General features: G+C 43.1%; 1 protein-coding gene across 1 annotated transcript in view; it reads right to left on the reverse strand.

Annotated features, from left to right (window-relative positions):
- The window catches only part of LOC130077467 (carboxypeptidase Q-like), a 99,213-nt gene that overhangs the window by 16,848 nt on the left and 54,928 nt on the right, over positions 1–27,437 (reverse strand). The window contains exons 5-6 of the mRNA XM_056242711.1: positions 19,882–19,993; positions 15,245–15,336 (exon numbers count right to left, since the gene is read on the reverse strand). Coding sequence (XP_056098686.1) covers positions 15,245–15,336; positions 19,882–19,993 — 204 coding nt within the window. The remainder of the gene's footprint in view (positions 1–15,244; positions 15,337–19,881; positions 19,994–27,437) is intronic.

The raw sequence follows: 27,437 nt of genomic DNA on the forward strand, positions 1-27,437 counted from the left end.
GTTTCCGCTGGTTCAGTTCTTGGGAGCTTGGTTAGAGCTTCCCTACCTGTCCCGCTGGGTCGCCCGAACTATCAGGCTCGGCTATGCGATCCAATTCGCACGGTCTCCTCCCCGCTTCAGGGGAGTCCGTTTACTTTGGTCGGTGGCAATGCCCCGATCATGAGAGCGGAGGTTGCCACCCTGCTGGCGAAGGGTGCAATCGAGACTGTCCCTCCAGCCGAAATGAGGTCAGGGTTTTACAGCCCGTACTTCATTGTCCCCAAGAAGACCGGTGGGTTACGGCCAATCCTGGATCTGTGCGTCTTGAGCCGCTCCCTTCACAGGCTGCCGTTCAGGATGCTCACGACCAAACGCATTTTCGAATGCGTGCGGCCACAGGATTGGTTTGCAGCGATAGACCTGAAGGACGCCTACTTTCATGTCTCCATTTTACCTCGACACAGACCGTTTCTTCGGTTTGCTTTCGAGGGGCAGGCATACCAGTACGCAGTTCTCCCATTCGGGTTGGCTCTGTCTCCTCGCGTCTTTACGAAGGTCGTCAAGGCAGCCCTTGTTCCCCTGCGCGAACACGGGGTTCACATCCTGAATTACCTCGACGACTGGCTAATATTAGCTCACTCTCGAGTCCAGGTTTGCGAACACAGAGATCTAGTGCTCCGGAACCTAGCCCGTCTGGGCCTTCGGGTCAACTGGGAGAAGAGCAAACTTTGCCCCGTGCAGAGGATCTCTTTTCTTGGTATGGAGATAGACTCGGTCGCCATGTCCGCGCAGCTTACGAGCGAGCGCGCACACTCACTGCTGACTTGTCTTCGACAGTTCGAGGGCAAGAGTGCGGTCCCACTGAAACTTTTTCAGAGGCTCCTGGGGCATATGGCATCCGCAGCCGCGGCAACGCCACTCGGATTGCTTCATATGAGACCGCTTCAGCTGTGGCTTCGCGATCGGGTCCCGAGGTGGGCATGGCATCGCGGTACGCTCAGAGTTCCAATAACTCCGACCTGCCGTCAGTCCTTCACCCTGTGGCGGAACCTCAGCTTTCTACGGGCCGGAGTTCCCCTAGAACGAGTTTCCAGGCATGTTGTTGTCTCCACAGATGCCTCTGCCACGGGCTGGGGCGCCATGTGCAATGGACATGCAGCCGCGGGCTCCTGGACAGGACCCCAGCGCCTCATGCATGTCAATTGCCTCGAGTTGCTGGCAGTACGCCTTGCCCTGCACCGCTTCCACGCGCTGCTCCAGGGTCAACACGTACTTGTCCGTTCGGACAATACCGCGACAGTAGCGTACATCAACCATCAGGGTGGTCTACGCTCTCGCCGTATGTCGCAACTCGCACGCCACCTCCTCTTATGGAGTCAGAAGCACCTGAGGTCCCTTCGTGCTATTTACATTCCAGGAGAGCGGAACCTTGCAGCCGACGAGCTGTCACGGCTCCGGCCAACCTCTGGCGAATGGCGACTCCATCCCCAGCGGCCAGCTGATATGGGACCAGTTCGGGGACGCACAGAGATATCTGTTTGCCTCCCATGACTCATCCCATTGCGCCCTGTATTACTCCCTGTCCGAGGGCACGCTCGGCACGGATGCACTGGCGCACAGCTGCCCGCAGGGCCTACGCAAATATGCGTTTCCCCCAGTGAGCCTTCTCGCACGGACTCTGTGCAAGATCAAGGAGGACGAGGAGCAGGTCATATTGGTCGCCCCATACTGGCCCACCAAGACCTGGTTCTCCGAACTGATACTCCTCGCGACAGCACCTCCTTGGCCAATTCCTCTGAGGAAGGACCTCCTTTCTCAGAGACGGGGCACCCTATGGCACCCTCGTCCCGATCTTTGGAGACTCCACGTGTGGCTCCTGGACGGGATGAGGCAGGTTTGAGTACCCTGCCACCTGCGGTGGCGGCTACCATCACTTCCGCTAGAGCGTTTTCCACGAGACACGTCTACGCGTTGAAGTGGAATCTCTTCGTCAACTGGTGCTCTTCTCGGCGAGAAGACCCCAGGAGATGCTCGATCGGTGTCGTGCTTTCCTTTCTGCAAGACGGGCTGGAGCGAAGGCTGTCTCCCTCCACCCTGAAGGTGTATGTGGCCGCTATCGCCGCTTATCACAATGCAGTTGAAGGTAAGTCTCTGGGAAAGCACGACCTGATCATCAGGTTCCTGAGAGGAGCGAGGAGACTGAATCCTCCTCGCCCTCCTCTCGTACGCTCTTGGGACCTCTCAGTGGTCTTATATGCCCTGCAGAGGGCTCCCTTTGAGCCTCTGCAATCAGTGGAGATTAAGTTGCTGTCAATGAAGACAGCGCTCCTGGTTGCACTGGCCTCCATCAAGAGGGTGGGGGATCTGCACGCACTCTCCGTTGACGAAGCGTGCCTGGAATTCGGGCCGGCCTGCTCTCACGTGATCCTGAGACCCCGGCCTGGATATGTGCCCAAGGTTCCCACCACTCCCTTCCGGGACCAGGTGGTGAACCTGCAAGCGCTGCCCCTGGAGGAGGCAGACCCAGCCTTGACACTGCTCTGTCCAGTACGCGCCCTCCGTGCTTACGTAGACAGGACGCAGTGTTTCAGGACCTCAGACCAGCTCTTTGTCTGTTATGGTGGGAAGCTGAAGGGAAAGGCTCTCTCCAAGCAAAGGTTATCCCACTGGATAGTGGACGCCATTGCTTTGGCATACCAGCAGCAAGGTCGACCGTGCCCCCTCGGTGTGACCGCCCACTCCACCCGGAGTGTGGCGTCCTCTTGGGCTTTAGCGCGTGGCGCCTCGCTAACAGACATCTGCAGAGCTGCAGGCTGGGCGACACCCAACACATTCGCCAGATTTTACAATCTCCGAGTGGAGCCAGTCTCCGCCCATGTACTGTCTTTTTCAAGCTAACATGGGAGCCGTTAGGTGTCTCGCTTGCTCGCCATTCCAATCCACGGACTGGATACGTGCGATATTTCCTCAGGTAGCCTTCCTCTCTGAAGCCCTGAGTTCCTCCAGCACTGTTGACGCTGGCGCCAGTGTCTATTGCCTGTGCGTCGGCTAGGTGCCTCCGTGTGCATGGTTCCTCCTCTGAGTAACCCCCACATGTGTATTTCCACTGTAAGCCTCTTTGAGCATGTGTCTTTCCCTCGGCAAGCCACCTTGCCACTCCTGGAGTTGAAAGTTGCTACCCCACGGGCTGGTCACTCCAGTGTTCCTCCATATGAAGCCCCCTCGGCCATATGTGTATTCTTAAGTCCTCCCTATGGGTAGGCATGCTGCGACATATCTCCCCTGAGATATGCTTCCCAGTGTACCTTGGTATTCCTGTGTTAAGTAGGACTCCTTCGTCCGTGCCTATATCACGACAGGGAGGTCAGACTTCGCAGGGCACTGGAAGACAGCTGTGAAGGTGGCGTGATTACACGGGGACCCCCATTCTCCGTCATCCGACGTAACTCGGAGTGACTACGAAAGGGAACGTCTCGGTTACGGATGTAACCCTCGTTCCCTGAGTAGGGAACGGAGACGTTACGTCTCCCTGCCACTTCCGCTGTACCGCTGGGTAGACACCTGAGTTCAGTCTCAGCTCCTCAGGGAAGACATGATCTGCTGTTGCAGGTGTCTCTCCTTAAATACCCACGCGGTGGGGCGGAGATACATTATGCAAATTCCGCAGACCCATGGCATTTCATTGCCATAGGCTCGTTTTTTAATACTCGAAGATGATAGGCTTTCTGGCGAAACCCCCATTCTCCGTCATCCGACGTAACGTCTCCGTTCCCTACTCAGGGAACGAGGGTTACATCCGTAACCGAGACGATTTTTGTGAATATTTTGAAAGAAGGTCAAAAGGATTAACAATGCAGATTTGTTTTAACAGGCTTCTTTGTTCATATTTACCAAATGTGCCAATATTTCTGACCAGGACTGTATACCTACATGTTTTCAAAATACATAGAACATGCCATATTGCTAGTACAGACAACTCAGGTGATCTGTAACACATTCTAGAACAAGGTCACTTCATGATGCTTTAATAACTAATATTGTGGTAAATACATATGGGATTTACTAATTACATCCACCAGAGATTACATATACCATACAAGAGTGAATGACATAAGAGTGCCGACAATAAATAATAAGAAAACTGTAACTGTATTCTTTGTATTCATGTTGGTTTCATATTTTGAAAGTTTTGAGAGAAAAGTTTCAATTTAATCAAACTAATAATGTAACCATTAAGTATAAAGTAACAACATATTAATGCTTAATGCTTAATATTACTATTATTTTTTTTATTTATTTTTTTACTACAAATCATGAACTTATTAATGCATGAACATCATTAGGTTTGGGGGATTTGCACTTCATGGCATTTTACAGCCTGAACTTCTCCTCAAATTATTTGAAATTATGAAAGACTTTAAGACCTTGACACAGTGTCACGAGTGTTTCTCTTTATGATATCATTTCCTCTTTTGTTATTTTTTTTCTGGCTTTATTTCTTCATTATGTTATCGGGACAGTTGTGTCACTCAGCCATTTTTTACATAAATGTCAGAATATATGTATGAATTGCATTTTGAATGTCAAATGTCTGTTTGAATATATTCACGTCACTGACACACATATTAAATTGGTAATTAGTGAATATTTTTCAAACAACTACACTGACAAAAAATTTATTTTAACTACCTACAGCTCTTGGTAAGATAACTAACTAGCCTATATAATCCATCTGAAACTGAACATTATCACAAACTGAGGCATAAAAAAGGAAAATAAACTGTCAGGATTAAATCAATATTAATGCATCACAGCCTATCTAACAATTATGCAATGCAAACATGGGAAAATCATCTATTTATTAATATTAAATATCCATAATATTTTCACGTTACTAAATCAGCAGTCTACGTATGTCAGAGGTGATCTGACGATATGGGGATATCGCTTTGAGAGACCAATCCACTTCGAGTGTAAACTAAACGAGCCAATGTACATTGGCATGCAATGATTTACAGCTGCTCTGCCTCGCAGCGCGAGCATATAATGAGCAGCAGGTGCACCGCATCTTTGTCTTTCGCTTCGGAGCCAGACGGTGAATGCTGTTCCTGCTCTGCAATCTTATCTGAGAGTGTTTTAACTTTAAAAAAAACAAGTCTGCTTCTTCAGGAGAACGCCTCTTCAAACAGGTGTTGGTGTTACAGCGCAGACATCGCTGGTCGCGATCTCACAGAGAGCCGACACCAGCTGTTTTCACACCTCAGAATGTTGCGCCTTCAATGAGAATGTGAGTGCTCACATCAGGCTAGCACTATCGTCCTCTGTTTGTGTAGCCACGGCCATCCCTGGGTACTTCAGCACCAGAGAGAGCAGTTTCCTGAAAGAGCATACACGATTTGACACTGCGTCTTTTTCAAGATGTCATTCAAACCGCGTGTTTCTGGATGCGGTCGTTTCCTGTGCTCATTTGACGGCCATGATCACTGTTTCACATGCCTGGGCTTAAGCATGTTGAGACTGCATTCATGGGTGGTTCATGTTCTCTCATGAGAGCATGATAACATCGGGATGTTGTTCGTCTCCCCTTTCTCGTAAAGGCTTGAGCCACTCAGCGTGCCGTGTGCCATCGAGTTGCCGGCTGACAACGCGGGTTGTCATGGCGACCCAGCGCGCGTCGTTCGGTGCTCTAGATGCGCAGTCTAGACTCAAGTGCCTCAAACGAGGTGGAGTCCCTTTGCCTATTCCACGATCTAGTTCCTCTTCTGGTGGTCACCAGAAAAGGGCTACTTTAGCACTGGTGATCTGAGAATTACAGTGAGCGTTCCCCAACGAGACCACTACCTCGGGCCCCTCACTCCTCTAGCGCATCGCAAACATGCTGAGACTGCGTTCGTGGATGGTTTATGCTCTCTCATGAGAGCATGACCACATCGGCACGTTGTTCGTCTTGCCGTTCTCATAAGGTGCTTGAGCGCTCAGCGTGCCGTGTGCCATCGAGTTTGACCGTGTGCCATCTGCCCGGATGTGTGTGAAAAACTTTGGCAGTATGGAAGCATATTGGCGCCGATATGGCAAGCCAAACATGGCAAAATCTGCAGAAAAAAAATTCCTTGGTGGTTGGGTGGCTCTGCCAATTGCAGACCGCCTCTTCCCTGCATGTGATGGCCACCCTACAAGTCTGTGGAAGGCCAAAACACTCAATGCACGAGGGTGGTTCTAAGTCGGGGTTGAGTTGCGCATAGTGACTGACCATGGTTTAAATCACGTGGTTTCGGTCAGATGATGTCCACCCTGGTGGTCCATGGCTAAACCTGGCAGAGGTGCAAGACATCATCAAAGTTCATTTTTTCGATGCTTCTATGATTTGCCAGTCCCCCTCCCCCTCTATCACCAACGGGCAACGATCTGTGGTTCGGGGACGCCACCAGGCCATCCCACGCACCCTCTGCCCCACCAATCCCAAGACGTGCCTTGCCCGTTCGGGTTGCGAGCACACTCAAGCAGAAGTGTTGCTCCCAGCTGGCTCAAGGAGCCTCGCTGACAGATATATGAAGAGCTGCGGGCTGGGCGACACCCAACACATTTGCTAGACTCTATAGCCTTCGCGTAGAGCCGGTATCTTCCTGTGTACCTGCCTCCAGTGGCCAGTAGCGCGAAGGACCCTAGTGTTGGCTTGCAACGCCACTCCCGCCCGCTGGGCCGGATACGTGCGTCTATTTGCTCCAGTAGTGTTCCCCAGAAATGGCTAATCCTGTTGAGTTCCTCCGTCACCCCTGCGGCAGTCAGACGTTGCGGAGCGTATGACGCCAGGCCTACACTCATATGCATTGTGGAACCTGTGTTAGGCTGGGTGTCCATATATAGTGGTCCCTGCGGCGACACCATATGTGTATTCTTCCACGGTCCAGCTCCTCTGCGAACGAGCCCGTGTCTTTCCCTCGACAGAGTCCACTCTGTCGTCTCTGCTGGTGTTCTTTCCCCCCTAGAACTATGCTGGAACCACCCCAGAGATTGCCATATGTTGCACTACCCTGCTTGGCTAGTCCATATGTGTAAAGCCTGGAACACACCAAGCCGACGCAGACGAACTAGCGCTGATGAAAGCCGACTGTGTTGTCGCCTCGCGTCGGGGTAAAAAGCTGCACTTAAACACACCGAGAGAACTACTGTCGACTGTTAGCTAGAATGCGCGTTCTGCGCCTGCGTGTAAATGAGACAACTGTCTATTTCTGCAGATATCTAGTTATCTATATTCGTAATTCAAAAAGGGAAACAGAAGCTGCAGGCTGCAGATACACACCGTAAACAAAGCAGTGCGTGCTTACCGTTTTGAATATCAATCCTGCTAAACAATTTCTTTATTCCACTCCGCTCATGTTAATATTCAAATATTCGCCAAGGAACACTCAGGTAAGATGACGTAACATAAGCACAGCCTTCTATCTCTACCGTTTTGACTTCGCTCGCTGTTTTGCTATTATTCTCGTGCACTGACTCGTTCACTAAGCAGAACAGCCCATCAGAGTTCCTTCTTTCAACGACGGCCCGACACCGATTCAACATGTCGAACCGGCCGAAACAAAGCCGACGAGGACCAATTTCAGCCGGCGGTGCGGAACCGTGCGGAACACACTGAGAAGACTTAGTCGGCCAACGCACAAAAACTGCCCGACGGTCGACCGTCGGCTTGGTGTGTTCCAGGCTTTACCACCACAGTAAATCCCTCCGCGTAGGGTGTGGCTTCCGCGGCGTCCCCTTCTCCAGGGCACGCTTTCCCAACGTTATCCAATTAGTCACACTGAGTGGGTCTTGCGGAACAGCAGTAACTGACCTTCTCTGCTTAGAGCTCCTTCTTTCTGCCCAACACTGCGGTCAGGCCAGGAGACTCAAGCGAAGCGCTGGAAGGGCCAGCAGCAGTGGCGTGTTGGTAGATATCCCCATATCGTCAGATCACCTCTGAAGTACGTAGAGAGTGACTGACGAAGGAGAACGGCTCGGTTATGTATGGTAACCCTCGTTCTCCGAGGAGGGAACGGAGACGTACGTCGCCATGGTTGCCGAGTCTCTGCTGTAAGGCCGAGTCACAAAGTCCGGCTCCTCAACGGAAACACAAAGATCCGACGCACCTGCTGCTCATTATATGCTCGCGCTGCGAGGCAGAGCAGCTGTTGCAAATAATCGCATGCCAATGTACATTGGCTCGTTTAGTTTACACTCGAAGTGGATTGGTCTCTCAAGCGAGATCCCCATATCGTCAGATCCCCTCTGACGTACGTCTCCGTTCCCTCCTTGGGGAACCAGGGTTACCATACGTGACCGAGGCGTTTTACAGCTGCAAGTTGTGAAGGGATAGATTTGCGATCCATCTTCTTGTTCTATATAATGAATTGGAAATCATAGTTTTCTTAAAACCAGCGTACCTATTCTGGTATTTCTGTTACAGGCAATGTGACTAAGGGTCTGACCCATGTCAGGAATTCAGTAACAGTGTTTACTCATTTAGCCTCATTTAGACTTCCAGAGAATAAATATGTACTTGTTAAAAAATTAACCAAGTAATTTTTTGTAGAAAGAAAATTGTCAGTTCAAACTTTATTCACAAATATGTCTTTAGCATTTGTAAAGACTTAGCATGTTTAATTCTTTATAGGATGTATAGCACAATTGGTCACTATATGTGCTCTGTGTGGATGTAGTTTTTATGTTGCAGTGCAGTCCTGACAAAACTCAGCTTTGAAGGGAGAAGTTATTGCCTATGTTTAATCTAATTGTGCTTGCAGGGGTTGTTTATTATTTTTAGAGGCATGTAACCATCACAAAGGAATAGTCTCCAGGAGAGTTCAACAGCGTCCCAGATGTGAAGAGTCCTTCCGGAATTTATGACTCACTTGTGAATCTTACGTGACCCTCACTTGTGACCATTTCTTACGTATAAAAGTGTCAAAGTGTGTCCAATGTTTTTAAGTAACCTCATTTGCATAAAGAACAGACTACCATGTTTGGATGCTGCTAAAATGATCTGTACTGTTAACCTATCAGAACCTGTAGAAATGACGTCAACTGATAATCCGTAATTGTCACGTGTGGGTTTGTCTTGTCATGTTTAGTGGTTCCCTGTCTGTCTATTAGTCTTCACAGGTGTTTCCCATTAACCACACCCCCTTGTTATCCTATCTAGATCCTTTGCCCCTGTATTTAAGCCCTGTGTTTCAGTCCAGTCTTTGTGAGTTCTTGTTTGATTGTTATGTTGATGTAGGTTGTTCTATTTCGTTCTTACTGACCGCCAGAGGCAGTGCTTCCCACTGAATATTATCTCTCTTGCTCATGCTCAGGTCGAGTCTAATAACAACAAAGTCATCACATGACCAGGTACGTCATGGGGATCCCCTCTATTTAACCCCGTGACATCCTGCAAACTGTCTCTTTAATCTTCTCGCATACGTGCAGATTACAGGTCGAAGAGAAAAATCTTTCATTCAGAATACTTGGATTCCGTCTTTCACAGCCTCGTAACAAACATTTTTGCGTTGTGCGTCCTCCAGAGGCTGCGGCGGATTGAAGACAAACTTACTTTGTTGGAACACGGCTGTGTATTCCGGTCGCTGCCAGAGCGCGGTAAGTTGCTTATAAGCACCGGATATTGTTTCTTTGATGAAACGTGTATAAGTGGCATCTCAGAGTGGTTTCGCTCCGAAGAAAAGCCACATAGTGATTAATTATCGCGAACAGTAAGAGTGTGTGCGCTCCAGGAACAACAATATATTTTTCGTTACAGACCATCGGCGTTCACGGCAGTCGGTTGTATTCATATTGAGCATTCAAATTAGGTAAGTATTTTTATAAATTACATAGTCTTACACATGTAGCTATGTATATCCAATTTCATTGTTTTTGTTTCTTTTTTCTTATATAGGTAGTATATTTCAAGCAGTTGCGTTATATACGAGTGTTTTCGCTCTGTTTTCTGGACTGCTACCACCTGGTACTTCTATTAACAGTGGGATAAGTATTACCACTAGTTTGGCTGTGTAAAAAAAAAAAATTAAAAATTACAAAATAATAATAAAAATTTCTAATTCGGTACCTTACCGTATAGAATTTTTGTGGCTCCCAGAGTGTTCTCGCTTGGCCTTCAATAAAGCACTGCTGTGGCAGTATGGAACAGCTTAGCCTGACGTGCACTGTGTGCAGGGCCACTTTACAGCAGGACGATGGACATGACTGCTGTCCATCCTGCTTAGGATTGGAACATTTGAAGCAGGGCCTCACTGAGGATGCCTGTATGAATTGTAGCACCATGTCGTGGGAGCGGAGAACCTCCAGACTAGCTGCAGTAGAGGCACTCTTGATCTCAGAGGCCCCTCGGCAGGGAAAAGTGTCGGCTAAGCGGAAAAGGGTGGAAACGGTGAGTGTCTCCACCAGTAAGAGACATAGAGAGGATTCTTTAACCAATAGAGTGGAGGTGTTGACCTCAGAGTTTGCCCAGATTAAGTCTTTAATTCTAAATCTGCAACCAAGGGAGGCATCATCACCGATGTTGAGAAATCCCAGTAAGGGATTACCTGTTCCTGAGGAGGATATGCTGTCCATGGCAGCCTCTAAAAAACAGTTTCGGGAGGAGGGAAATGAGGAATTCTTATCAGTAAGCCACTCTCACTTCTCTCATGAGGACTCTCAGAACACGGCACAGGGTTCAGCTGAAGGAGTAGAATCAGATCAGGATGTGGTGAGACAAGCCCTTCAGATTGCATTGGCACGCTTAAGCCTGGACACTGCCCCTACAGTGGCAGCTCCCTCCAGTGCCTTTTTCAGAGGAACGGCAAAACCATCTGCTCTTAGCATTCCCCCATCCAAGGATTATATCGGGGAACTACAGAGGTGCTGGGCTAATCCCAAGTCACTTACTCATCATACCACAGCAAGCAGGGCCTTGGCAGCAATGCACGAACCAGACTCTTATGGCCTGGGTCAGATGCCGAAAGTGGATCCATTTATCGCCTCTTTTATTATATCACCGGAAGAGGCTTGGAGACCTAATGCTCGCTGCCCACGACCTCAGTGCAGAATAACGGACGATCTTCTTAGTCAAGCGTACAATACTGCAGCACGCATGGGTCGCATAGGGAACTCACTCTCCCATCTTATGCTGGCGCTATCCCAGTCTCTCCAACCTATTGGGGGTGATCCTTCAGCCCAAATACTAAGCGATGCATCATTGCAAGCATTCGCATTCATGTCACGAGAGTTGGGTAGACTCATGTCAACACTCACTCAGGCACGCCGGCAAGTATGGCTGGCACAGTCTCCATTGTCAGAGGCCTGTAGGAGAACACTTCGTGACCTCCCTGTAGTCCCAGGCCAACTGTTTGGACCAGCGGCACAGCAAACTCTGGAACAGAGCATTCAGACGAATAAGACCAGACAGCAGCTGGCAGACCTAAGAGGAACTCCACCATCACAAGTTAGACAAGGGTATGGGGGGCGGTATCCTACTCGCTCTCAACCTTTAGTTCGTTCTGGTGCTGTTCAGAGGAGCCAGCCAAGGCAACTAGATCAGCATGTGCAGTACCCCAGAGCACGAGGACAGCAAGTATTTCGGGCTCCAAGGGGCAGGGCGTCAGGTCAGCGCCCCCCCAGAGACAATAAAGCCCAGGCTCGCAGGGCATGAAGTCCTGGGGCCAACCGTCGGACGTTTTTCACACCAGCAGCTCAATTTCTGGAAAGAGAACACCTCAGACCCTTGGTTAATAGCAACGCTATCTCAAGGGTACAGGCTGCAATTTCGACGGCGGGCCCCTGCTTTCAATGGGGTCAAGATGACTACTGTCAAAGACCCCAACAGCTCACTGGCATTGTCAAGACAAGTAGCCGAACTCCTAGAAAAGGACGCCATAGAACCAGTAAAATGGTCAGCACGGCTAAATGGGTTTTACTCAGTGTACTATATAATCCCGAAAAAAGATGGCGGCGTAAGGCCCATTCTCGACCTTCGTGGCCTCAATCAGTCCCTCAAGGTTTTACCATTCCACATGCTACGCACAACAGAGGTCCTTCAGGCAGTCAGACCACTACAGTGGTTCACCACAATAGATCTGAAGGACGATTATTTTCATATCCCAATTGCACTGCAACACAGACCCTTTCTCCGCTTTGCATTTCAAGGTCAGGTCTATCAGTTCCGAGTCCTACCATTTGGGCTGTCCCTGTCCCCTCGGGTGTTCACCAGGTGCGTAGCGGCAGCGTTGTCCCCAATACAAGCCAGGGGGGTACAGGTGCTCCCTTATCTGGACGACTGGCTCATCTGTGCTCCATCTCAAGGGCAGGCAACAGAACACACCAATCTGCTGATTGCCCATGTCACTCAGTTGGGTCTCAGGGTGAATTTCAGCAAGAGTCAGTTGACCCCATGTCAGTCGGTGAAATTCATAGGCATCACTCTAGACTCGAGATCAATGAAAGCATTCCTATCACCTCAGAGGGTGGACAGCATATTGCTCTTACTCCAGCATTTTCGGAAACAGATCAAGCTGCCATTCAGAGCGGTCCTCAGATTGATGGGCATGCTAGCAGCAGCAGCGGCATTGATACCATTGTAAGATGGGTAAACAGTCTTCACCTGAACCCCACATGGCACAGGAGCAGGCTGGTCAAAGTTACAGAACGATGCCTTCTTACCTTGAAACAATGGAAAAGGAGGTCATTCCTGACGAAAGGGGTAGCTCTGGGTGTGATTCCCTCTCGCCGGGAGATAATACAGACAGATGCTTCACTAAGTGGCTGGGGGGCAGTGTGGCAGCACATGATGATCAGGGGATTATGGAAACCCGAGCAAGCCACAAAAGACATAAATACCCTGGAGCTCCAAGCAGTGCAATTAGCTCTGAAGCATTTTGCGCCGGCCCTAAAGAATCGCCATATTCTCATCAGAACGGACAATACATCGGTGGTATATCATATCAACCATCAAGGCGGCACAAGGTCCAGTCAGTCCTTGAGAGTAGCACAAGACCTCCTGACATGAGCCTTCCCTCGATTCGCAAGCGTCAGGGCAATGCATATACCGGGAGTGTCGAATGTGGTGGCGGACTTCTTGTCTCGCCACAGACCTTTGCCAGGAGAATGGAGACTCAATCCAGAAGTTGTTCAGATGATTTGGCGACGATTTGGCAGAGCACAGGTGGACCTGTTTGCCTCAGAGACCTCGACCCACTGCCCCCTGTGGTTCTCCTGGACAGAGAAGTCCAGCCCGTTAGGTCAGGATGCGTTAGCACATGCCTGGCCAAATCTTCTACTCTATGCCTTTCCCCCGAACCCCTTAATTCTGCCAACTCTCCACAGAATTCTTCAAGGGAACCACAGGATGCTCCTAGTGGCACCGAACTGGCCAGGGAGACATTGGTTTCCAATGTTATGCAGGCTTCTCAATGGGGAGCCCTGGAGCCTACCCAGGAGGCAGGACCTGCTCCTTCAGTTGCAGGGGCAGATTTGGCACTCAAACCCAGATCGGTTACAGCTCTGTGTCTGGCCGCTGAAGAGCCAGAATTACTGTTGAAGTCTTGTGATGTTAAGGTGCAAAACACAATCCTGAATTCTAGAGCACCTTCCACCAGGAATATCTATGCTTGCAGGTGGAAGCTTTTCACTGATTGGTGTACACCAAGAAGTTTGGTCCCAGACCACTGCCCAGTGCCAATGGTGTTATGTTTTCTGCAGTCCCTGCTAGACAATAACAGGGCTCCCTCTACCCTAAAGGTATATGTGGCTGCAATTTCTGCCCAGCATGTAAAGGTAAATGGTCAATCACTAGGGTCACATATTCTAATCACCCGCTTTCTGAAAGGTGCTCAGCGATTGCACCCTGCTCCAACTGTTAGAGTACCCGCATGGGACCTCAGTCTGGTTTTAAGAACACTTGCACAACACCCATTTGAGCCAATGGAGCATTGTGACCTGAAGTGGCTTTCAATAAAGACTGTATTCCTTTTGGCAATAACGTCAGCCAAACGTGTTGGTGAGCTCCACGCATTGTCAACCAATACGTCCTGTATGCGTTGGAATGCGGATGGAACAATGGTGACATTGTGGCCTAACCCCTCATTCCTACCCAAAAGGCTCTCAACTTCATTTAGGAATCAACCAATTGAGTTGGTAGCACTTAATCGTTCTGTGTCTGACACACAAGAGCGCAATCCAATGGAACAAGTATGCCCAGTGCGAGCCCTTCGGGGCTATCTGAGTGCCACAGAGAAACTGCGACGGTCAGACCAACTCTTTCTCTGCTACGGCGGGCCAAGAAAAGGGCAGCCTCTGTCAAAGCAGAGGTTGTCACACTGGGTGGTGGAGGTCATTCTCCAGGCATATAAGGAAAACAACCTGACAGTGCCAGCCGGCATAAAATGCCATTCAACAAGAAGTATCTCAACATCTTGGGCAGCATTAAAAGGTGTACCTCTAATGGACATTTGTGCAGCGGCTAATTGGTCATCCACTGATACCTTTTCCAGATACTACAGGGTTAATGTGGCAGCCCCTGGTGCTCTGGAAGCGGCAGTCCTCTTGGGACCCTCAACTTCAGCTTAGGGTTAGGAGTAGCCTCCTCGTGACCTTGTTGTTATGAGTCATCCAGTGGGAAGCACTGCCTCTGGCGGTCAGTAAGAACGAAATAGAACGAGAGTTACGAATGTAACTACGGTTCTATGAGTTCTGGATGACCGCCAGAGCACCCTGTCACTCGGAGTCTCGCGAGAAGATTCTGTAGAGACAGTTTGCAGGATGTCACGGGGTTAAATAGAGGGGATCCCCATGACGTACCTGGTCATGTGATGACTTTGTTGTTATTAGACTCGACCTGAGCATGAGCAAGAGAGATAATATTCAGTGGGAAGCACTGCCTCTGGCGGTCATCCAGAACTCATAGAACCGTAGTTACATTCGTAACTCTCGTTCTGTTCCTGAGTCTTGTTCCCTTGCCTGGGTCTTTGTGTAGTTTGAGTGTATTTAAATAAACGTGCTGCATTTGGATCCTGCTTCCTCCTTGCTTCAACCTCACCCCTACGTAAAAATAATACTATAAGTACTAGTGTTTCTGTATCCAAAGTTAGTTTGAGGCTAGATACAATTAATGAACTTAACATAATTATACTTTATCATTTTAGATTATATATTTATATTTTTTCCCCCTCAAATCATTCCAGGGCTGTGTTTAACACCCTTGTTTTAAATCACCCATAGAACACAATAGTTTTAGTGTGATAGGGAAGTGTACTTTGTGCTGTTGGAAGTACTGAGCAGCTCCCACCCCGCCTGGCTCCTCTGCGGACCACAGCACCGTCCTCAGTGTTCTTTTAGGACGCAGCCCTGGGGACCCAAGCAATAGACAGTATGAGCCAACCTAGTCAAATTTCAGAATACATTTTCATAATGCAGACACTGTTATATTGCCTCACTGGCTGAGATCAAGGTTAGTGGCTTTCATCAATCTGATCATAAGCAGAAAAGGACAGGAGAATATTACATTTAATTTTAAAATAAAAGTGCATTTGTAAGGTGAGGTTCACACATCAGAGGCTACATGCTGATTATTCTGGGAAGACAGTGCTTGATGATCCAGGCACTTGATAACTTGTCTGTACTTCCAGCAGAGTTGAATCTGTAAGAGATATTTTGGGCTTAATTGTGTTGGGCTTTCTCAATGATCCAGATGGGAGAACTGTCCATCTCCTGAACTGCAAAGTATACATGAAAACTGGTCACTGTTTCCAAGTCAAATGCCACATCAGAGGATGCTTCCAAGAAAACATAATATACCAAAACATGCTAATACGAGTAGATTTATGGATCCTGAGTAAATAGCTTACATAGTAAAAATAGAGCCAAGGACTCAATGAACTGAATGTTGTTGAGAATACTTACTCTACTACCAGCACTGAAATGAATCATGTTGTCTGTGGTTATTGTGCACCATTATAGCTTTATTTTGCCAGTGTTTGTGGACGCTCCTTGCCAAGAGAAAGATCTTAAATACAAATGAGCACAACCCTCGGTATTGCCTGTGCAATAAAGCAACAATAGAGAGGAGAGGAGCCAAGAGACTCACACTGCATTGCATACTGACACTCAGCAAGAATTTTAATAATCTCCATTATAATGGAATATTCTCTATACACTCCACTACTTCTACAGTTGCTGCAGATGCCTGCAAAACCAAAACATTAGCAATTACTTTAAATAGTAATTAAAAAAATAATAAAATAAAACAATTATAATGTTTTGTTTTAAATGCGGATTGAAACACATGCATCTAACACGAAGCATTTTTATTGATAATTCATGGCTAATTTTTAGCAGAAATATTGGTCACATGGTTTGATACAGTGGCATTATGCATAACATATATTTTTAGACCTGGATAAGTTTGTTCTTACCTGTTATTTTGACGTGATCTCACAAGTATTCTTATGTATTTTACATAAAGTGTGGTTCTGCACACGTACAATTATATTGAGTTGCATTGTTTTTATGTTACGCTGCTGTAATTGTTTAATCACTACTATTATGTAATTTGCCATTGAATACAAAAGGCTTTTTTTTTATAAATATGCTGTGCCTCAAGAAATTACTATAAAATACACCAAAAATGCTGTTAACTACTAACCATTGCTTCAGGCCATCAGTCAGTACGCTGTAAACGTCAACATGTTGTGAAGTGTGACCAGGGATGTAGTGGAGGCTAAACGCACGTAAACGCCGTTTACGCACCTCCCAATATTCGGAAATAGCGTTTACCCACCTCCAAAGTGCGTTTATCCACCTCTAAATAGCGTTTATCCACCTCTAAATAGCCCGTAGTTCCTAAGACATTTTAAATTAAGCTTATGTCGTTTTAGTTTCATATTGTTCATTAGTAGTTTCATAGGTTGTTAAAACTAAGACGAACTCTTTCATATTGCGCTGCATTACTGTCAGTGTTGTTGACTTTTACTGACGAACGGTAAGGTTGCGCTGTTGACGCTCGCGCAGCCTCTCGAGCAGAAATCTACACAAATGAGCGCACACACACACTCAGTTAACCAGTTAACAACATACTGCCTATAAAAAATCTAAATGTGGAGTTTTTATATTTTTAACATATGTTAAGCAACCTCAATTATTTTTCCTGAACACCATCACGGTTGAAAATGTGACATTTTCTTACAACAGTTTAATAAACATTTAAAATTAAGTCACTTACATTTTAGATGCAATATTGGCTGTTTTTGTTCTGTTTCAGCAGCGAAAATAGTTCCAAACAAAAATCACAGCAGAACCACGGCACATCTCACAGGAACACTCAACCTGTTTTCATTACTGAATGATTCAGCATTTTGAACGAATCGATTGAGTCAAAGATTCAATGACCCATTCATAAACATCTGTCTCATTCTTGAATGAATCAGCCATTTGAACGAATCGTTTGTTTGTTTGAATGAATGAATCAATGACTCACTCATTAAGACGGTCGCCTGCCGCCACCTACTGGGGGTTTAGTGTTATGTTTAAAAGTAGTATCATTCTTTCCAATGTTTCTTATATGTAAATTTAAATCAATTTCATAACATTATTTTACACAATTGTAATTTTTCAGTGTAAATTATTTAATTTCATCAGCCCCTAGGGTAACAGCCCTATAGTGTCTTATTATTCTAAATAATTGAATTTATTGACCAAATTTATGAATTTAAAATGAAAGATGTATAGGGGGAGGGGATGCCCTTTAAAGGTGCAGATATTACAATATGCCGATTTAAATATCAAAGCTGATTGAACACTGATGAGAATAATCAGAATAAATGAGAATATTGTTTTAGAATAAATTAACACACACACCAAAAAAAAAAAAAAAATCCGGACGAGCAATTTTTTTACTCAGACAAGTGAATGACATATTTACTTGTCCGAAGGACAAGTGAAAAGGCTTAATGTCGAGCAATGTTAGCAATGTCATCAGGTAGGCAGTGGCCCACCTTACCGGGTGACCACGTCGTGGTCCACCAGAATTTATAGTTTACCCACCTCTTTTTTTACCACTACACCTCTGAGTGTGACGTAAGTGCGTTGCGAAACTCGGTTGCGATACAGAAGCACAAAGAAGTGTGTGTTTCACAACACACTTACGTCATGCTTCACAACATGCTGACGTTCACAGCATGAAGATAGTTGGCCGGAAGCAATGATTTATAGTTTAAAAAGTTTAAAAGTTTAATATTTTTGTCACACACACCTACTGGTTCACTTTAGAAGACATTGATTTATCACCTGGGGTCGTATGAATTACCATTATGAGCAAATAATGATAGAATTTTTATTTTTGGGTGGAGTATCCCTTTAAATTCGGCTCTGTATCTCATTCAAAACTATTGTATTCTGCCAGAGAGAACTATGAATGCAACACATGATTTGGACTACTTTGTTAGTTCTTTTTAACATTTTCAAAATAAACTGAATGAATTATTGTGATTACACTTACCTGTTTCTTAAATTTTTCTTTATACTGTAGATATTTTAAGAAATTAGTTGGGATCAGATTTAGAGGTAAGAGTGGAATTAGCGGTACAAAAATATATATTTAATGGTATATTGTTACTAAAATGGTCAATGTACCATTTTCTTCTCATTACATTTTATATATTCTTTTTATACTCTATAAAAATGGTTATGAATAGGCATGAAATTAGGGGTTAAGGGATTTTAAAACTATATCAATAAAATATAAAACAACTATACAAATATATTTGTCTAGATAGATAGATAGATAGATAGATAGATAGATAGATAGATAGATAGATAGATAGATAGATAGATAGATAGATAGATAGATAGATAGATAGATAGATAGATAGATAGATAGATAGATAGATAGATAGATAGATAGATAGATAGATAGATAGATAGATAGATAGATAGATAGAGGGACAAGCTGTCATTCCCATGACATCACAGCAATACCAAACCACAACCATCCAATCAATTCCCGATGGACAAAATCAAGTCCCGCCCTAGATTTTTTCCTGTTTGAGAAGCCGGATGTAAGTCACAATAGGGAAGAAAAGACTATCACAACTTCCTTTTCATGCCGACTTTAAATACAACAAATTGAAAAACATTAATAATATATATATATATATATATATATATATTTTAAATATAATAAAAATGCTTAGAATGTTTCTCACGTGTATATCAAAGTCACTGGCACTTAAGTCAGGTGCACACTGTGCGATTTTGGCCACGATTTGACTGTCTGAGACAAATTTAGCAAATCCTAAAAGATTCCTCTGATCCTTGGTTAAAATCCGATTAATAACCGTTGTGGTCAAATTTGACCTCAGACGAAATTCTGGCAGTGTCAGAAGATTTGACTCACAGTCCTGCAGTGTGACTTCCCCTACGACGAGCGTCAAATTGTCTTCGTTTTTAAAGACAAGCCATGACCAAAAGTAACAATAGAGATTTCTTTGTAACCACCATTTCAATACCGCGTGTAACGCAGCTCACATCACCGAACGTGTCATTGATTGACAATGTAAAACTCCGGACAAGTTCTCTTTCGTGCGTCCGTTTTTGACTGCCGTACAGTCTGACATTAATGACAATAAGATTTTACAGTGTGACATGGCTTACGATTATCATGTTCTTACAGTCTGACAAGCAACAATCGTAAAGGACTATTATAAATCACAGTGTGCACCCGGCTTTAGTCATGTGACGGGGGGAGAGAGAGAGAGAGAGAGAGAGAGAGAGAGAGAGAGAGAGAGAGAGAGAGAGAGAGAGAGAGAGAGAGAGAGAGAGAGAGAGAGAGAGAGAGAGAGAGAGAGAGAGAGAGAGAGAGAAGTTCTCCAAATGTTACCATCTTATAGGTCTCACCTAAGTCTCTGATCAAAGAAAGTGCCTCCCAGGAAATGGCGACTCCACCTCCATCATCCATAGCGCCCTGACCCACGTCCCAGCTGTCCAGGTGACCACTGAGCAACACCACCTGAAAGAGACCCAGAGCAAAAAGCATTCGAATGAACAGTAAAATAAATATTTAATAACATATTTTCTCAGCATAGTTTTTTTGGTGTGTTTTCTTTTCTAGTTACACAATAGTTTATTCATGTATAAAAAGGGTTTACATAACAGACTGTAAAGTGAAAAAAGGCTTCCTTGTCAAACTTTTCCAGATGTTGGCTGTCAGTCTAAATGGATCTTGTCAAAGTCAGGCCACAGTGAAAGACTTTAGACTGATGCTCTAAATTAGATTTAAAGTCTAAACATCCTGCTCTCACCTCCCATAGTTCTAACACTGGCTAAAATATCTCCCTTTGCATCTTCCACCAGTTTACATTCACTTTCAGCAGAGCTAAATAAACTTTAGGAATATAGCTTACAAATAATTCTCCCATTGCGTTTCTCTACTGTCAATATGACATTCACACAATGGGCTGGTCAAGGAGCTTGGAAATGTATGGCAATAAAAGCATAAAGGCTTTTAAAAATCATGAACATTTGGGGAATAAAACTCAAACAAAGTCTGTTTTTGAGACTCGCCTCAGTTAAGTGAGGGTTTTCCAGAGAATTTTGTCAAAATCCCATTGGCAAATATACAAATGTGGCCTGGAGATCAGCCAATCAGCTACAAGTCTTCTCCTTCCAAATGTATTTTTGAATGTTATGACAGATTTTTTCTATAAATTACAATATCATTTTGTTGTCAGTATCATAACAGGTTAACTCCCAATAGCATGAGAAAAGGCTAGCATTAATCAATGCCAACCATCTGTGAGTTTCAACGGCTGGACTCCAGAGCAACAGCCAACGTGCCAAAATTACAAAGACATTGCAAAATTACAAAAAAAATGATGTAGTGGCCATTCTTTTGTTCAATGGAGAATAAATGATCTCATCTAGACTTTGCGCTCTTGTGATCAAGACACCAGAAGGACGCAGATGGAATCGTCTAGCAATTCCAACTGTTCTTTAGTGATGCTGAATTATTAAAGAGCAGACAAATTGGGTCGTTATTTAGTCATCCGCGTGCCATCTCAAACCCATTTGGTGTTGCTGTTTTCATTTTGAAGACATTTTGAATAATCTTTATGCAGCTCATTTACAGTATACAGTATACAGAAAAAAGGTCATAATGGCAACTGTCAAGCTCCAAAAAGGACAAAGAGCACCATTAAATAGACAATATGATTTTTGCACTATTTTTCAAGTCTACAGAAGTCATACGATAGCTTTGTGTGAAGAAAAAAGAGAGACATTTCAATTATTATTTACTTATAATCTTCTGTTTCCAAAAGCTTTGAAATGTCATTCACATTTTGTGTTTAAACGGCCTGTACGATTTTTTTTTTTTTTTTTTTTTTTTAAGAAATAGTTTTATTCATCATGGATATATCATATTGATCAAAAGTGACAGTAAAGTGACAATTTTTCTTTCAAATAAATGCTGTACTTTTCATCAAGCAATCATAAAAAACAAATGTATCACGTTTTCCAAAATAATATAGCACTACTGTTTTCAACATTAATAATGATAATAAATGTTTCTTGAGCAGCAAATCAGCATATTATAATGATTTCTGAAGGATCATGTGACACTGAAGACTGAAGAAAATTCAGCTTAGCCATCACAGGAATAAATTACATTTTAAATTACATTAAAATGGAAAACAGTCATTTTAAATTGTAATCATATTTTTACAATATAACAGTTTTTTACTGTATTTTTAATCAAATAAATGCAGCCTTTTTGAGACTTCTAATAAGAGGTCTTTTCAAAAACCTTTTAAAAATCTCAAACATTTGAATGTTAGTATAAATAATAGCAACATAAATATATATATAATAATTAATAAATTAGATACAATTACACAAATAAATACATTTTGAGTAAATAATGAATAGAAGTCTTATCTACTCATTCCAATACTTTTTTTATCCCTTGAAATGTATGTAAGAAAACAGTCATTGGTAACCCGAACATGAAATGTGTAAGTAAAAATGACATAAATTCTAGTATTATGCCACCACTTACTCAGAATCAAGAACATCTAAAAGTCTGAAAGCTTTACGTCAATGCACAAATCAACATAAAACTGTGTGTCACTTCTAGTACTTTCTGCAATCCTCTTCAAAGCCAAATCGCAAACAGAAGCTATTTTCCACTTCTTTCAAGTAAAGCAAACAAACAAAAAGTTAACCAGATGTCACCAGAGACTGAAGTAAGACCGGTACTGCATACATTACTGGTTTGGCAGGAGGACCGGCCTAAATTGATGTGGTCCTGAAATATGGAACTGGTGGATTAACCTAAACATGTTTTTGTGCATAAAGGAAAATACTTTTTTTTTTTTTTCTAATTGCAGTTTTGGTTTTGAATATACTTAAAACTAACTAGCATTACTGACTAGCAATAATCATGCCGTCTGGCCAAACACACACCATGAGGTTGTGAAAAAAGGAAAAATAAAGAGAGATTTAGTAGTGAGTACGGAGACAAAGGAAGATTTGTCTTCAAATTAAACTTAACTTCCTAATAACTATGTGACAGGGTGGAATGCAAGGGCTCACTGACCTCATAATTAAACACTATCATGTCAACGTTAATGAGCTCTGACAAGATGAGGCTATTAATTACAAGGCACTGAAATATGAATGAGGGAGTGAAATTAAGAGAGTGCACAGAGAGAGGATGAGTTCAACCTAATGAGCCCGCTATACAAAGGGAATCATATGAAACACGTATTCACGTATTATGCAGCAAATCTGGACAAGACAGGGGCCAAAACCTAGAACTATAGCTGAACAATCAAGATGTGTACATAAAAATGAACACACATGCTGTGCTGATCAAATTAATCATACAGTATTAAGTTAAAGAATTATAAGTCTCACTTAAAATGTTACTGTATGAACTCAACAGCATTGAATTGCATACAAAATAACAAACAAAGAGGCAACAGAGGTGCAATAATACCAGAAAATTATTCTTAACTGCTATTTTCTTCTTATTTTCTAACTTAAAAATACTTAAGCATTTCTTTAAAATAATCTTAACTTTTTTATATTATTTTAATATGTTCCTCAAGGTTTATTTGTTATAGGCCTGGTTTCACAGACAGGGCTTAGATTAAGCCAGGATTAGGCCTTAGTTCAATTAGGACATTTAAGTAGCTTTTATAAACATGCCTTAGGAAAAAACATAATGGTGTGTACAACAAAATACTGTTTTTAAGATATGTCAGTGCAAGCCGCTTAAACATGCATTTTAGTCTGGGACTAGGCTTAAACCTTGTCTGTGAAACCGGGGGTTAATATAAAGTCATATATTTGCAAAAAAATATTATTTTAAACTCTCATTCAACTCATTCTGATCTCTATTTGACTTGTTGCAGAGATGTTACTTAATTTCAAATAATAATAAAAAAGTCAAGTCATTCATAATCATAACAGATCACACTTCAGAGTATTTGAGCACATCCCTAGTGATAGTAATATGTACTATATGAAGTGTTATGCTGTAATGTTTAAAGGTTATGCTTACTTTAAGAGGTTATTTATGATGATTTTTAAGAAATTATTTATAGGAATTCAAATTCTTCTTAAGTTTTTTCTTTAATGTTTTTGGGAATACAAAATATTCTTAAATTATTCTTGTTTAGAATGTTTTGTAATATCGCCTCAGAAGCCTGACACGTAATTTGGACCATCGAGTATAAACTAATACGTTTGACTACCACAGTGTTCAAATACATGTTGTAGTCATTTTGTCTTCTTCTCAAACAGCAACATTACACACTAACTAAAAGTTGAAAAAGTGAAAAACGCATAATGCGGGACACCTTTAAATTAAATGCCATTTGCTTTATTTTGTCCTATAATGCAATGAAATCGTAAAAGACACTATTTACCTATTAACAGAGCAAAGTTTCAAATGGGTACACTGTGGCAGTGATGAAATGAAAAGGGGTGTGCTATATGTACACAATCTAAACACTGAAAATGCATCACGGATCAATAACTACAAATACATGAAACATTATATCATGTTTATTAAAGAGATCATTGACCCAAAAATAAAAATTCTTTCAGAATTTACTCACCCTCATGCTGTTACAAACCTGTAGAGTTTGACTTACTTTCTTTGGTGGAACTCAAAAGAAGATATTTTGAGAGAATGTTGGTAACCATTTTAGTAGTTATGACTTCCATTATGTGGACAAAAAACCATTAGACATTTCTCAAAATATCTTCTTTTATGTTCCACAGAAGAAGAAAAATCACACCGGTTTGAAACAACATGAGGGTGAGTAAATTATGACAGAGTTTTCATTTTTAATGGCTTAATGTTATTATAAAAGTTATAATATATTATGTTGTATGTATGTATGAAACTGAGAAAGAGTGAAACCAATGCAGTTCCATTTGCTTTTCTGAAACTTATAACTAAAGGGGGCGATGGGGGTTTTAGTGAATGAGGTCTTCTTTCTAAATTCTTAGGAATGTGTCTGTAAAACACATTAAAAGTGCTTCTCTCGTTTCATATTGTGACAAACATCAACCTATGGTTAAAACTGAAAGACTGCATTGACCGATAAAAAACCCAGTAGAGATGTTTGACTGGTCCACCACAACCAAAATGCTTTCCATAAACAACAATGCTCATATTCTAACCAGACTGGCATCAACCAGACCCCTAAATTAGGTTTACCTACATTTGGACATCTCATTTGGACACACTCCCTGTTTTTCTGGTTGATGAAAAAACATACTTCAAGTTTAAAAACATTTGTGTAACTACAGGAGATGTTCTTACATTCCCTCATTTATTGAACCTGAATGTTTACAGAAAGGGAATTGTGTAACACGGAAGTCATCATAAATATGCCTGTGGACAGACTGTCAGAAAGACAGAGGTTACACAAACTGTCCCTCATTCACTCTCTGCACCCCCACCACTTCCTGGAACTCCAGCATTGTGTGTTGTCCCTCATTCACTCTCTGCACCCCCACCACTTCCTGGAACTCCAGCATTGTGTGTGCAGCGTTTAGCGCAAAACCAGAGAGTGGTTTAAAGAACGTGTGGTGAGAGAATGAGCAAGCTTGAAAAGCGGATGAGGGGAAGAACTCGCTGTGAAATGAACAGACTATACGCTCAGTAAATAATTTGCAAATCAACCTTGTGCTGACTTTTTTGTTGTAATTCAAATCATAATGAAATAGAAGAGGACAAAACTAAAGAAATCGACAGACAGAGATGAAATGCCTAGGTCCTAGAAATGGCCAAAATGCTGTTGCCTCAAGAACTGTCAGTCAGGAATGAAAAATTGATTTTCAAAGTGAGTTAATTATGTCAAAAATACAGTACATTGTTCTGTTTCAAAAGTTTGTAGGACAGTTAAAAAATATGGGTTCAAAACAAGTTAAGCTCTATCGCCATACAGAATCTGTGACATGTTGTTGATTTTGCTGTTGATTATTTTAGTAGTCAAATGAAAGTCTATGGGGCAATGGTTTCTGGAGAGTTTAAAAACCGAAATGCACATTTTCATGTTTTTAAAAAGCTGATTATGAATTTTCCGACAAATTACCTGCGAGTGTTTAAACAGTCCATTTCCAGACTGATCTCATGAAATGGCGTATGTATGACACGCCAATTCGTATTTCCATTTTTGGCGTGCTATCAACACGCATAATCGCTTTTCAGCGTGTTTATCAACACCTTTGACTTAACGGTTATATTACTGTATTATGTATATATAAATATATGACCTACCCCAACCCCGTCCCTAAACCTACCCGTCACTGGGGTTAATACCATTTATGAGTCTTCTCCTACCATCCTAGGAAAAGAAATATCGCTCCACAGATGTAGATATAGATTTTGCTTCGTTTCGCTCGGACATTTAACGGCGTACACATACACGCGGAATCACTCGGACATTTAATGGCGTAGACATACACGCAAAAGATTTCGGCGTGGACATACACGCGGATAGCTCAAAATGCGTATAGATAACACGCCACTTGACTTGAAAAGTGGCGTGTATGTTTACGCAAAGTCATGATACTTGACTTGAAAAGTGGCGTGTATGTTTACGCAAAGTCATGATGTCATGTTGTCATTTCAGATATCCTTTTAAAGTAAGAGTTTACATCAGTGGCGTAGGCAGAAATCGTATTTTGGGTGGGCCAGTGAAAATGTGACTGGGCCAATAGTTTTTCCTAGAAAAAAATGACTTCAATAATAATTAACATTAATAGACAAACTGAAAAAAAAAACAGTTACACCTTTATATTCGGCAAATCATCATGTTCAACCAACAGAGCTCAATAAAGGCTGGACAAACCAGTATAGACAATAACCTGTCTATTATATTTAGGCTATTCAGCAGTGCAAATACAGTTCACCCGAAAATAAAGTAAGCTAAAATAATAATATCACAGTTAGATCGGCGGATAAACCCAAGTCAGCCTGACGGGGAGAGAGAGGGAGCAAGAAGCGGCCGGTGCCAGCACCTGACTAGCCTTCTCCTGGGGTAATGAGTCGGAAGAACTGGGCTGGGTGGACTCGGAAGATGAAGGCAGTGGCGTGTCTTCCTCAACTCTTGCTTTTTTTCAAATAGCACATTATAGAAAGTTGTTTAGCCATTATTGTGGCGCCGACGCCGCTGAGAGTTTTCCTGTCGGAACCCCCAGCAACCATAGCAACCAATAACGTTCCGGAGAGAGGCTTTCTACAACTTGCTTCACCAGTTAAATTTTATTCGGAAAACAAATTAAACACACACAGCAGTTAACAATAAATCAGGTATATCCACAGTATTCCTGCGCCCTATGACGCTTTGCGCGAATTATGGGTGTAACTTCCGTTAAGATGTAAACAATCAGTGAAAGACTATGCTCTATGGACGCAATAATAGATTTTTAAACCTTTTACGATGACATTACATTATTCTACTCACCCTTCAACCATTGAACATTAAAAGGATATTTAAAAGTGTAAAAGCATCAACAACAAGGTAACTTAACTTTCAACAGACCATGAATAATCTCAAAAGCATCTTTCCACAGCTAAATCGGTCGGTTAAATATCACTGTGGTAATCTGTTAATATACGTTGCCTTAATAAAAAAGTGTTTTGAATTCAGCATTACGTGATACTATTTTAAAGTGATTTCAGTCATTTTGACAGATAATAAATTGTATTTACCTGTGAAACCAAACCTGGAAAGAGACGTGAGGATTTGGAGAGGATTCCAGTGTGGTAGGCCTACTATACATCGTAAATTAAATCGGGAGAACAGACCACAAATGTGCAGTATGTGTTGACCTTTGTCATACTATTACAGCGGAATATCAAAAGGAAAAAAGAAAATAATCATGAGGAAAAGAATGCAGAGGTCTTACTATGGATATTCTTGTTATAACAT

Source organism: Rhinichthys klamathensis, unplaced genomic scaffold (assembly GCF_029890125.1).
Source record: "Rhinichthys klamathensis goyatoka isolate OS25496 unplaced genomic scaffold, OSU_Roscu_1.1 h1tg000023l_1, whole genome shotgun sequence".
NCBI lineage: Eukaryota > Metazoa > Chordata > Actinopteri > Cypriniformes > Leuciscidae > Rhinichthys > Rhinichthys klamathensis.